The 13125-nt window shown below is 38.5% G+C and overlaps 1 protein-coding gene across 6 annotated transcripts in view; it reads left to right on the forward strand.

The window, feature by feature from the left end:
• RNF214 (ring finger protein 214) overlaps positions 1–13125 on the forward strand; it is a 49843-nt gene that overhangs the window by 35024 nt on the left and 1694 nt on the right. For 3 of the 6 annotated variants that reach the window (XM_082339756.1, XM_082339760.1, XM_082339757.1), the window contains exons 7-13: positions 10347–10443; positions 10670–10758; positions 11348–11438; positions 11642–11740; positions 11939–12315; positions 12450–12582; positions 12797–12901. In XM_082339756.1, coding sequence (XP_082195882.1) covers positions 10347–10443; positions 10670–10758; positions 11348–11438; positions 11642–11740; positions 11939–12315; positions 12450–12582; positions 12797–12901 — 991 coding nt within the window. The remainder of the gene's footprint in view (positions 1–10346; positions 10444–10669; positions 10759–11347; positions 11439–11641; positions 11741–11938; positions 12316–12449; positions 12583–12796; positions 12902–13125) is intronic. The other 3 variants (XM_082339758.1, XM_082339759.1, XM_082339761.1) reach the window with 1 other exon arrangement.

Genomic DNA, 13125 nt, shown 5'->3' on the forward strand with positions numbered 1-13125 from the left:
TTTCCCAGCACCACTTATTGACGAGAATGTCTTTTCTTTATTGTATATTCTTGCCTCCTTTGTCATAGATTAATTGACCATAAGTGTGTGAGTTTATTTCTGGGCTCTCTATCCAGTTCTGTTGATCTATGTGTCTGTTTTTGTGCCAGTACCATACTGTTTTGATTACTGTAGCCTTGTAGTATAGTCTGAAGTCAGGGAGCGTGATTCCTCCAGCTCTGACCTTCTTTTTCAAAATTGTTTTAGCTATTCGGTGTCTTTTGTGTTTCCATACAAATTTTAAAATTATTTGTTCTAGTTCTGTGAAAAATGTCCTTGGTATTTTGATAGTGATTGCATTGAATCTGTAGATTACCTTGGGTATATTGTCATTTTAACAGTATTGATTCTTCCAATCCAAGAACACAGTATATCTTTCTATCTGTGTTTTCTTCAATTTCTTTCATCAGTGTCTTATAGTTTTCGGAGTACAGGTCTTTTGGTTCCTTTGGTAGGTTTATTCCTAGGTATTTTATTCTTTTTGATGTGATGGTAATAAATGGGATTGTTTCCTTAATTTCTCTTTCTGATATTTCCTTGTTAGTGTATAGAAATGGAACAGATTTCTATATATTAAGTTTGTATCCTGCAACTTTACCAAATTCATTGATGAGCTCTAGTAGCTTTCTGGTGGCATCTTTAGCATTTTCTATGTATAGTATCATGTCATCTGCAAACAGTGACAGTTTCACTCCTTCCTTTCCAATTTGAATTTCTTTTATTTCCAAAAATTTAAATTTTGATGAAGTCCAGTTTACAATTTTTTTCTTTTGTGGTTCCTGCATTTTGTGTCCCAAGAAATCTTTGCCTAACCGAAAAAAGAAAAAATCAGTTTAGTTAGAAGAACGACATTGTTTACATTTTTGTAAGCCTCTTTAATGGAACAAGCTTAATCCTCCTATCTACCTCTGCATATAATTTCTTGCAATATGTTGTTTTGGTTAAAGTACAGGAAGAAAATCTAGTGATATGCAGGTACACAGTTGGAAAAGCAAGGAGTATTTTAATAGCCTTTTTAGATAACTGTGGATATTCTTCTTTGACAGTGCTCCAAAACTTGACAGCTGATAGTTTCTTAAAGTTTCATTGCCTTGTGGAAACTGAAACCACATCAGTGATCTTGTACTGTTTTATTAAAATTCATTGTCTTAACTTGCACTTTGAGTGGATCTTTTAACTGTGTTGGCTAGGGAAGGAAAACCTTTTCCCTCTATCCTAGTAGGTTCAGTTTCTGAGGCCTGCGAATTAACCTGACAAAGGACAGAGTAAGGAGAAAAAGCCCAGTTTATGCATGCATGCAACATGCATACAGTGAAAGAATTCAGCAATGAGTAACTCGAAGGAATAGTTAGAATCTGGGACTTATGGGAGAACAAATGACTTCTTAAAAGTGGGGGAGAAAGGACACTATCTAGACTTTCGGAAAGATAAATGGGTTTTCAGGAGAACAAGCAGGAGTTTAAATCTGTGATAATATTTATATATACAGGTATGAATAGTTTTTCCGTCTCCTTCAGGGCCATAAAATTCCACGGGAGAAGAGATTTAGGGTAGGTTTTATTCACATTCTTTCTTCTGGGAGTAGCTCTGCCCTGAAGAGGAGTTTATGACAGCCTTATTTACCAGAAGTTGCTGCTGTTAGCTAGAGAGAGCTCTGAGAAGGCTTTCTTTCCTGTGTCTGTTGAATCTCAGATGTTTTCATCTTTTTGTTGTTGTCGTTGTTCCATTTTATTTTTTATTTTTTTGGCCGCGTTGGGTCTTTGTTGCTCTGTGCAGGCTTTCTCTAGTTGTAGCCAGCGGAGGCTACTCTTCGTTGTGGTGCGTGGGCTTCTCATTGCGGTGGCTTCTCTTGTGGTGGAGCACAGGCTCTAGGTGTGTGGGCTTCAGTAGTTACAGCATGTGGGCTCAGTAGTTGCGGCACACAGGCTTTAGGGCACAGGCTCAGTAGTTGTGGTGCACAGGCTTAGTTACTCCGCGGCATGTGGGATCTTCCCAGACCAGGGATCGAATCTGTGTCCCCTGCATTGGCAGGCAGATTCTTAACCACTGCACCACCCGGGAAGTCCACAAGTATTTTCATCTTAAAATAATCTTTATACCAATTCGTGGGTTCCAAGTGAGCCCCATCGTTGATTTGGTAAAACAATGCATTGATAATTTGGAAAATACTGGTTCAGAGTTATGCAGCTCTTCCAAGTGTTGATACATTTTATTATACAATGTTTAAAGAATCACATTTGTTGGGACTTCCTTGATGGTCCAGTGGTTAAGACTCCCTGCTGTCAATGCAGGGGGCACAGGTTCGATCCCTGGTCGGGGAACTAAAGTCCTGCGTGCTACACGGTGTGGCCCAAAAAAGAAAAAGAAAAAAAAAGAAAAATCACATTTGTTTATATCACTGTGGATCTCATCAGAATAGTCTTTAAGTAATGGGAAGCCTTCAAGCTCCCAGTGGCCCAGGCAGACTTTCCAAAATTCTAATTTTTGCCTGAAAGCTCAAATGTTATTGTTGGCAACAAACACTGTCAGTTGTTTTCTTTGAAATAACAAGAGTAATTTGTTCATTTTCAAGAACGTGTCTGCTAAGTACTCAAATTCAAATAACCATAGTTTCTCAGTTGTTGTTTTAAGTAAAAATGATTTTACATGAAAAAAGAGGCTAGTTCAAGTCACAACTCAGTCTCACATGTGCTTTTCCTCAAGACAACCATTGTATTTTGGCATGTAGCATTTCATAAACAGAATATTAAACAGTTATGTATTTAAGGGTTGAAATTTAATAGGATTATTACTTTTGATGGCTTCATCAAGGGCATCCTGAAGTAAAAGTGCCCCCCACTCCCAACTGCAAGTGTGTGGCAGTAAAGAATACAATGACTAGTAGTATAATTTTGATGCCACTGCCTTCATTTGTGTATGGTGCCAATATTTGTATCCACTATAATTTTCATACAAGTAGGAGCAGTGTAAGTATCAACACAGTTGTTCTCAAATAAACCATGAGATTCAAAAGAGTTATTCATCTTGGATTAGGTCGGCATCACTTGTGTTTGTTGCCAGGAATTCGTACACGACATCATCTTCAGTGATTAGTTGGTACCAATGCTAGATGAATGTAAACAAAATAGCAGGACTAGTCTTGTCTGTGGATTCGTCTATTTGTAAAGTAAAATTACAATTCTGCAGATGAGATATTAACCAAGTCTTCAAATTTGCAGCAAAATCTTTAATTTGGTGAATTAATATATCGTTAAAAAAGGGGCACTGCCATGATTTATTTTACTGACTTCATTCAGCAGGCATGCAGCAATGTCACCTGTACCAAGCTGTGCTTCTCCAGTTAAGGAAGTACAGTAACTTACCCTAAGATGCTTCAGTGGCTTTTTCATTTCTAGCTTGAAAGGTGTTAACAATTTTTAAGAACTGTAAAGAATTCATCACATCTGCATTTACAATATTCAACTACTTTTTCTTTAAATTCTGAATGATTTATCTCAAAATGTCACTATAACTTAACTGGCATAATATAATTAGAAAATATTGCATTGCCTAAGATACAGTAAGATAAATTATTAACATCTATAAAGTCAAGAGAAAGATGACTCTTGTCACACTTTGGTTTCTTATTTACAATTTTGCCTAGTTTTTTTGGAGTAGATTCTTCCTTTCCATGAGTCAGATAACTCTGGGCCAGTTGCATCTTTTTTAGTATCTTTAAATGTATGTATTGCAGCTGTGGGTTGAGAAAGTAAGTCTTCTAATCTCCTTGTTTGTAGTCAATGATTCATTCTTAAATATAAATGAAAAATTACAAATAAATTTTCTTTTATTTTAGAAAAAATTAAATTCTAAAATAATACATTTTAGATATAATTTAAAAATTGAGAAGAGTTTTCCAAAAATTTTTGAAGTATTATTGTAAAACAAAATAACAAAAAGTACTTGTTTCTACCTGATGTGTGAACTTTGAAATTTTACAGTAATGATTTATTGGATAGTAATGAGATTATAGTAAGTATAACTAAAGATAGCTGTAAGAGCACAAACAGAAGTACTGAGAAGGAAAATACCTTAAATTATACCCTAAATCTACTACCTTAAAAAATGCTAGAAAACATTAGAATACAGAAGCATATATTCCACTAGCCATCAGAGTGATGATCTCATTACACTTTGTGTAGTCTCAGGGAAACTCCACTGTAGACTCATGAAAGAATGAGAGTGAAAAAGGCAAATGAATTTAGTGTTATCATGAAACTAATTTTGCTTCATAGACCAGGCCCTCAAAGGGTTTTGGGGACCATGGACTGTGTTTTGCAAACTGCTGTTCTAGATTATTTCTTCCATACTTAGGGCTTCTACTACTGTCTCTGTGCTAGGGACACTCTCATCTGTATCCCAGCCCAGACTACTTATATACCCCTTGCCTGCTGAACTACCTGGACTATTTCCTCAGCTTGATGCTATGTTTCTCTCTGGCATTTGCATATGCTGTTTGATCTGCCCAGAATTTCCTGTTCCTTTTGTTCACTTGGAAAATTACTGAATTGTGAGCTGCTTGGGTGCAGGAACTAGGCATCTTTATATCCCCAGCTTTTAGCAGAAATGTGTAGCACATTGTAGGCTGCTTAGTAGATGGTGAGTTAAATTGAATCAAGGAAGAACTCTAGCCTCATAAACAAAAACTTTGCAGTGCACCTCAGGGTAAAGTTTTTTCTCTTTTTGTCTGATCTCATTCATTCTATTGGGTTGGCCAGAAAGTTCCTTTGGCTTTTAAATAAAAATAAAAGACACATTTTTCATTTTCACCAAGAACTTTATTGAACAACATATTCACCGTTTTGGTCCACTACCTTCTGCCATTTTTCAGGCAACTTCATAATTCCATCTTCTCAAAACTTTTTATCTTTTTGAGCAAAGAACTGGTCCAGGTACCTTTTACAGTCTTCCAGGGAATTGAAATTTTTTCCATTAAGAGAATTTTGTAAAGACTGAAATAAATGGAAATCCGAAGGTGCAATGTCTGGTGAATATGGTAGATGAATCAGAACTTCCCAGCCAAGCTGTAACAGTTTTTGCCTGGTCATCAAAGAAAGAAGCGGTCTTGCGTTATCCTGATGGAAGATTATGTGTTCTCTGTTGACTAATTCTGGATGCTTTTCATTGAGTGCTACTTTCAGTTGGTCTAATTGGGAGCAGTACTTGCTGGAATTAATCATTTGGTTTTCCAGAAGGAGCTCAAAATAGAGGACTCCCTTCCAATCCCACCATACACACAACATCACCTTCTTTGGATGAAGACCAATCTTTGGTGTGGTTGGTGGTGGTTCATTTCACTTGCCCCACGATCTCTTCCATTCCACGTTATTGTACAGTATCCACTTTTCATCACCTGTCACAATTTGTTTTAAAAATAGAAGGTTTTTGTTACATTTAAATAGAGAATCACATGTGGAAATATGGTCAAGAAGGTTTTTTTCTGCTTAACTTACGTGGAACCCAAATACCAAAGCGATTAACATAACCAATGATTTGGTGCAAAAATCATTTGGTGCGAATGATTTTCAGCGCTTGTTTTGGATATTTTGAGTATGTCGGCTTTCTCCCGAGTGGTATAACATTGATTGGTCTCAATTAATATCTTGATTTGATCGCTATCTGCTTCACCTGGTCTACCCAACCGTGGAGCGTCGTCCAGTGAGAAATCTCCAGCATGAAACTTTGCAAACCGCTTTTGACACGTTCGATCAGTCACAGCACCTTCTCCATACACTGCACAAATCGTTTTTGGGTTTCAGTTGTGTTTTTACCTTTCTTGAAATAATAAAGCATAATATGCCGAAAATGTTGCTTTTTTTCTTCCATCTTCAATATTAAAATGGCTACACAAAAATTCACCAATTTTGATAAGTTTTTTTTTTAAACGCATGTTGATATGACAGCTGTCACAATACAGTCTAACAAAATTATTTCGAATGAAGTTAAAGACAACTAAGCGCTACTGGACCCATCTTACGGAAAAAACCGAATGAACTTTTTGGCCCACCCAATATATTGGTTTGTATTAGTAGCTTCAGTTCAGAGAAAAGAATTTTATAACCTACCTCAAATTCAGGATGGCCAACTCCTATCTATATTAACATATCCACCAGTATTTGTTTTGTTTCCTTTTGCCTTGTTTAGAGTATAATATATTCTGAAAGGAAGGTATTTCGGCTGAGGACTCAACATCTTAATTTTTAGTTCTGTCTCTGATGGTTGAGAATATTTCACAAGGCGCTTATCATCTGCTTCTCTGCATTAAAATCACCTGATTGCTACCACCACTTGTGATGGAAAAAAATGTATTCACATATTTTAGTTTCTCTAACATCCAAATGATAACTAACATTTATTAAGTTCTTACTATATGCCAGAGACTGTCCTATATGTTCTACATGTATTAACTCATTTAATCTGCATAATGGCTCTGTATGAGAGGTAGATTATTTTATTATCCCCATTTATCTTTAGGAAAATGAGGCAAAGGTTACATAACTTGCCAATGGTTGCATAGATAGTAGATAGTAATAGGGTCTGGGTTTGAACTGTGAGCTTAGTTTGGCTCCAGAAGCTGTGCTTTTAACTGCTGTGAGAAGCTTCCTCTCAAATCTAATTACTTTTATCATTAACCTATGTTAGTACACATGCACAGATAGATGCTCGTTATAATATTTATAATTGTGAAATTGAAAATAAGAGAATACCTAAATCAGTAATGGGATATATGTACAATGGATAGTTATTTAAAAATCACAGTTCTGAAGAATACTTAATGATATGGAAAAATACATTAGGATGAAAAAGTAAGATAAAAACCACAGTTTTTGTTTGAAAAGCATATATAATGGATTTATATGTTACATATGCATATATATATATATATACAAATATTTATTTTAAAAGACTGAAAAGAAGTATAATAATGATTTATTGTGGGTAGAGCAAGTGTAATTGTAGAGCAATTTGTTGGATGCTTCCCATGGGCTAGGCACCATATTAAATTCTTCATGTGTGTTTTCTCAGTGAACTCTCCCATCAGTCCCATGATGTAGGTCCTACTCGTTTCTCAGATGAAGAAACTGAGGCCTAGAAAGATTAAGTAACTTGTCAAGGGTCATACAACCAGTAAGTAGAAGAGTTGGGACCTCTGTATTAGGCTCTTGCTGTTTTTTTTTTTTAATTGAAGTATTGTTGGCTTACAATGTTGTGTTAGTTTCTGGTGTACAGCAAAGTGATTCAGTTTTGTGTGTGTGTGTGTGTGTGTGTGTGTGTGTATGTATGTGTATTCTTTTTCAGATTCTTTTCCATTATATATTATTACAAGATATTGAATATAGTTCCCTGTGCTATACAGTAGGACCTTGTTTATCTATTTTATATAAAGTAGTGTGTATCTGTTAATCCCAAGCTCCTAATTTATCCCTCCCTCCCCCTTTCCCCTTTGGTAACCATAAGTTTATTTTCTATGTCTGTGAGTTTGTTTCTGTTTTGTAAATAAGTTCATTTGTATCTTTTTTTTTTTAGCTTCCACATATAAGTGATATCATACGATATTTGCCTTTCTCTGTCTGACTTACTGCACTTAGTGTGATAATCTCTAGGTCCATCCATGTTGCTGCAAATGGCATTATTTCATTCTTTTTTATGACTGAGTAATATTCCATTGTGTGTATGTGTGTGTATATATATACACCACATCTTCTTTATCCATTCATCTGTCAGTGGACACTTAGGTTGCTTCCATGTCTTAGCTATTGTAAATAGTGCTGCTATGAACATTGGGGTGCATTTTTTTTTTGTTTTTTAAAATTTATTTATTTATTTTATTTATTTTGGCTGCATTGGGTCTTCGTTGCCGTGTGTGGGCTTTCTCTAGTTGCAGAGAGCGGGGGCTACTCTTTGTTGCAGTGTGCGGGCTTCTCATTGCAGTGGCTTCTCTTGTTGCAGAGTGCAGGCTCTAGGCATGCAGGCATCAGTAGTTGTGGCACGTGGGCTCAGTAGTTGTGGCTCGCAGACTCAGTAGTTGTGGTGCATGGGCCTAGTCGCTCTGCAGCATGTGGGATCTCCCTGGACCAGGGCTTGAATCTGTGTCCCCTGCATTGGCAGGCGGACTCTTAACCACTGTGCCACCAGGGAAGCCCCTGCATGTATTTTTTTGAGTTAGTAGACTCTTTCTGTTTTGTATTTTCTAAACTTTTTATAATTTGTATTATTTACATGATGAAAAGCAAAATTAATTTTTTATATTTTGCAAACATATTGGGACAAGTCAGACTTGTACAGTCTGGTAGGATTTATTCATTGGAACCATTGATTCTTTAAACTAGCTAAGCAAAATAACAGAAGCATGGGGCTTGAAAGAAATTAGGCCAAGCATTTAAAGAGTTAAAACATACTCAGTGGTTTTTATTATATCAAGGATTTTTTTGGCCATCTACTATGGGCAACTGATTTTTTTTTTTCCAGCATGGGTTGCAGCTAGTACCCCTTAGTGAAGTGAAATCTGTTACATATCTTACAGGCTAGTGAACGTATGGTAAGGCTGACCATTTTTATGACTGTTTAAGAATTCCTTAACCATTTTTGTTGTGGTTGCTAGTAGTTCCTTTTGTCTTGTTGGATCCCAAGGAGATAGATGTTGCCAAATGCCCAAAGGAAAAGATTTTTCTGTGTGTGAATTTATGGGATGTCCCCCGTGGGCGTGGCAATATTTTTCTAATATAATTGTAATCCCTAGTTGATAAATGAATTTAATGAAAGTTAGAGGTGTTCGATGAACACTGATAGTCTTTAAGAACAGCATCATTCACAGAAAGCAGCTGCTGTGTTTTCCTACAATCATCCCATCGTCACAGAGTGTCTAGTAGGCTAAATGGACTGCTGATTGACCCCACAACGTATATCACATATTCTTACAGTAAGAGGATTCTGACTCCTCATATATTTTTTCACTTGAGGAATATGTGCTGTATTAGGAAAATACATCTACTTATAAACCTTTGTCTAAAGAACTGTTAGAGAAAGAAAAAAAAAAAACTATTAGAGAATTCTTCCTCTGGCAGGAAGTTTATTTGGAGAGGACAACACATGGAGATTAAGGAAGAATATGCCCTCCTAGTTGTATCTATTACTTGAGTTGACCTTGTCAGCAGAGGGCCAGACTGATGTTAGTGAATCAATAAATGAATGTGTGTGTAAGAGACACGCAGACATACACACCTGTACTTTATGAAATAGCTAGCCAGGGATGTTTGGAGAATTGGGCAATGAAAAAAGGGACCTGAAACACTTATGTTAAGTGGATTGTTTCCTTTCATATTATATTTGAGGTTACTAAAAAAACCAGAAGATGAATAAAATTATTTCTCTCACCATAGAAAAGTGGGAACATTTTTCTTAAGACAGAATCCTTCCCAATCTTTTCTTCTTATTTTCACCTTTTAAAAATTCAGTGAAAATAATGTACACGTTTCCATACTATTCTGTCCACTGATCTGGGTAATCCCGTTGCTTTTAGCTATGAAACTCATTACATTACAGTCAAGTGTAATACACGGAAATTCTTCTGCCGGTTCTGTTCCTTTGTTGGCATCTTCGGTCTTGAGTAGAATGATCATCGCCCCACATCCTGGGAAATCCCTCTGTCCTGGGCAAACTGGGACAGTTGGTCACCCTAATCCTAAGGGTGTATATTACACTCTAGGGATGGGGCTGGGGAGCTGGTGTAAGAATGAAGGAAACTGATGGAAAGGAAAAGTCCTGAGGTATGAAGACAACATTTTTTCCTTTTGAAGAATGTTTACTATTGCTAAGGAAATGTGAAAATCAGTAAGCCAGTATCTGTGTGGTTAGTAGTGAATTAGTGATTGCTGCATTAGCGATAAGTATTTTGGGTTTAGTCCTGCATTCTTCAGTACCCATACCAAAAGACAAGGAGTCAGAGGAATGCCATTTTGATTTGAGCACTCCTGGATCATAGAAGAACATTCTGCCTTCAGTGGGTTTTGGTTCTAAGTACACACTTTGTTCTGGGTAACTTTATTTTAGCAAATGGAGATGTGAACATTTTTACTTTCAAATATAGGGTGTTTATGCAATTTCAGACCACTTTAAACATAATTTGTATATATCTATAGTTAATACTTAGAGTAACACTTCCTCTAACATACTAGGTAGACCAGTTTCGGGTTTTACTTTTGCCTTGGTGTTCCTTAGCAAGCTTGTCTTTCTCCCCTAAGTCTTGTTCTTGGTTTCTTACCTTATAGAGAAGTGTGGGAAATGGAACTGGATAGACTCAAGAATCAAGATGGTGAAATAAATCGGAACATTATGGAAGAGACAGAACGGGCCTGGAAGGCAGAGGTGAGAAGAGCCGCTATGTTGAAGCTATGTTGAAGGTCTTGATTTTGGGCTTCCAGATGGTGTGTACTTTCGGTATAGTATCAATACTGTACACTAAGCTATTTAAGTATTATACCGTAGAGCCACTAAGCATTGTTTTAACTATCTAAGGGTAGCTTTGTGTATGTAAAATTAATAAAGTGTGTGTGTGTGTGTTTGTGCGTATGTGTGTGTATGGTTTCCTTAGATCTTATCACTAGAGAGTCGGAAAGAGTTGTTGGTATTGAAACTAGAAGAAGCAGAAAAAGAGGCAGAACTGCACCTTACTTACCTCAAGTAAGTACCTTCCATTTCTAGGGTTTTAATGGCCCTGCAGTTTTGTGTTTTGGAGGGATTTCTTTTTAGGTTTTGAAACCCTGGGCCAGCTAGTCTGGCACTTATTCTGTCTTCACGGGAAGTCATCTCTGTGCGATAGTAATTTGTTCAGTGATTTCTCTTCCCATACTCTAAACTTCCTCACTCTCTGACTCTTCCCTTTCTACAGTTTTATAGTTTTGTACTTGTTATCGTATTATTTCCAATTGGATAAACAGTATCTCTTATGCTGTCAAGCATAACAAATGTCTTTGGAGATTTGTTTCTTATACAGTCATTTCTCCTCTTTCTGCTGTGAAATTTGGAGGATCCCCGTGGCATTTTCAGCCAGACAAGAGCCCTCTCTCTGTGGTTGGTCCGCTTTCTCCAATACTTGTTTTGCAAGATGCTGGAGTTAAAGTGAGGCAAACGGCTTAGAACCTTGGCCTTCTCCTGCACCTGCTCCGACCTCTTCTCTCCAGGCCCATTAGCCAGCTACTGTTCTGCTATCTCAGAGAGTTAGGAATTGGGTTTTCTTTAATTCTGTAAATTACTGTTGGTTTCTTGAAAGGTCAACTCCCCCAACACTAGAGACAGTTCGTTCCAAACAGGAGTGGGAGACAAGACTGAATGGAGTTCGGATAATGAAAAAGAATGTTCGGGTAAGTGTAGTGATGCGTGATCATTGAGTCAGAGTTCATCTGAGCTTAAACACTTCTGGCGAGAGGGAAGGACCTTTTGCATTGCCCTTAGGGCCTGTCCTACCACTCCTCTTGCTTTCCTGATATAGGATGGTGCTCTCTTTATAGACAGGCTCATTCTGCTTAGCAGTAAAGGATAATTCCTGCTTTTCTCTCTTTTCTAGGACCAATTTAATAGTCATATCCAGCTGGTGAGGAATGGAGCCAAGCTGAGCAGCCTTCCTCAGATCCCTACTCCCACTTTGCCTCCACCCCCATCAGAGGTAAGAGCACTGGCTTTGGGGAATCTACCTTTGTGTGTTGGTGGCAGAGCCTAGAGTCTTTCACTTGTTCTTTTTATGAAGATATCGGGACCATCCTTATTTGGTACAAGAAAGAGTTGCTCACTGATTTCTGCTCCAGTTTCCTAAACTTTTGTTTTCTTTCTCTCCCACTTGTCTTCCACCTCTTCCCCTCTGCAGACAGACTTCATGCTTCAGGTGTTTCAACCCAGTCCCTCTCTGGCTCCTCGGATGCCCTTCTCCATTGGGCAGGTCACAATGCCCATGGTTATGCCCAGTGCAGATCCCCGTTCCTTGTCTTTCCCGATCCTGAACCCTGCCCTTTCCCAGCCCAACCAGCCTTCCCCACCCCTTCCTGGCTCGCATGGGAGAAATAGCCCTGGCTTGGGTTCCCTTGTCGGCCCTCATGGTCCACACGTGCCCCCTGCCGCCTCCATCCCACCTCCCCCAGGCTTGGGTGGTGTTAAGGCTTCTACTGAAACTCCCCGGCCCCAACCAGTAGACAAACTGGAGAAGATTCTGGAGAAGCTGCTGACTCGGTTTCCACAATGCAATAAGTAAGTATCTTTAAGGATTAATTTTAAAAGTGTTTTTCAGAGAAATGTTTATGGGTTAAAATAGGAGAGGTTTCATAGATATTCCTCATGAGTGTAGTATAGAATCTCTCCCCCTCAACATTTTTCTTTCTTAGGGCCCAGATGACCAACATTCTTCAGCAGATCAAGACAGCACGTACCACCATGGCAGGTCTGACCATGGAGGAGCTGATCCAGCTGGTAGCTGCGCGACTTGCAGAGCACGAGCGGGTGGCAGCAAGTACTCAGGTAAGAAAAGCTACTTGGTGGAGACCTCAGACCTGCTGAGGTGTTGGGGAAGAGGTAGATTTCAGAAATATTTGGGGTGGGAAGAAGCATTGCAGCCAGGGGTATCTGGCCTGCTTTCTTCCTTTGCTGCGCTGGGAAATGAATGACTTCTCTTTGTTAAATGCCCTGTTTCTCAGATGTTCCTCCCTCACTGTGACAACGTTTCTGCCCACAGCCCCTTGGTCGGATCCGGGCCCTGTTCCCTGCTCCATTGGCCCAAATCAGTACCCCAATGTTCTTGCCTTCTGCCCAAGTTTCATATCCTGGGAGGTCTTCACATGTAAGACTCTATTCTTTGAAAACTGGGATGTGGAGAAGCTGGGGGTGAGGAGGGAGTGGGTTTATAGGTGGAGCGCAGGAAGAAGCCATCATGTCCTCAGCTGGGTTGTCGACAGCCCCAGCTGGGAAAAGGCAGGTACTCTGTATTGGAACTTTTCTTTCTTTTGGTGTGAAATCTTTTTGCTACATGGGAAGAGTAGATGGAATCATGGGCATATAAGGCAA

Source organism: Balaenoptera borealis, assembly GCF_965194805.1.
Source record: "Balaenoptera borealis genome assembly, chromosome: 11".
Classification (NCBI taxonomy): domain Eukaryota; kingdom Metazoa; phylum Chordata; class Mammalia; order Artiodactyla; family Balaenopteridae; genus Balaenoptera; species Balaenoptera borealis.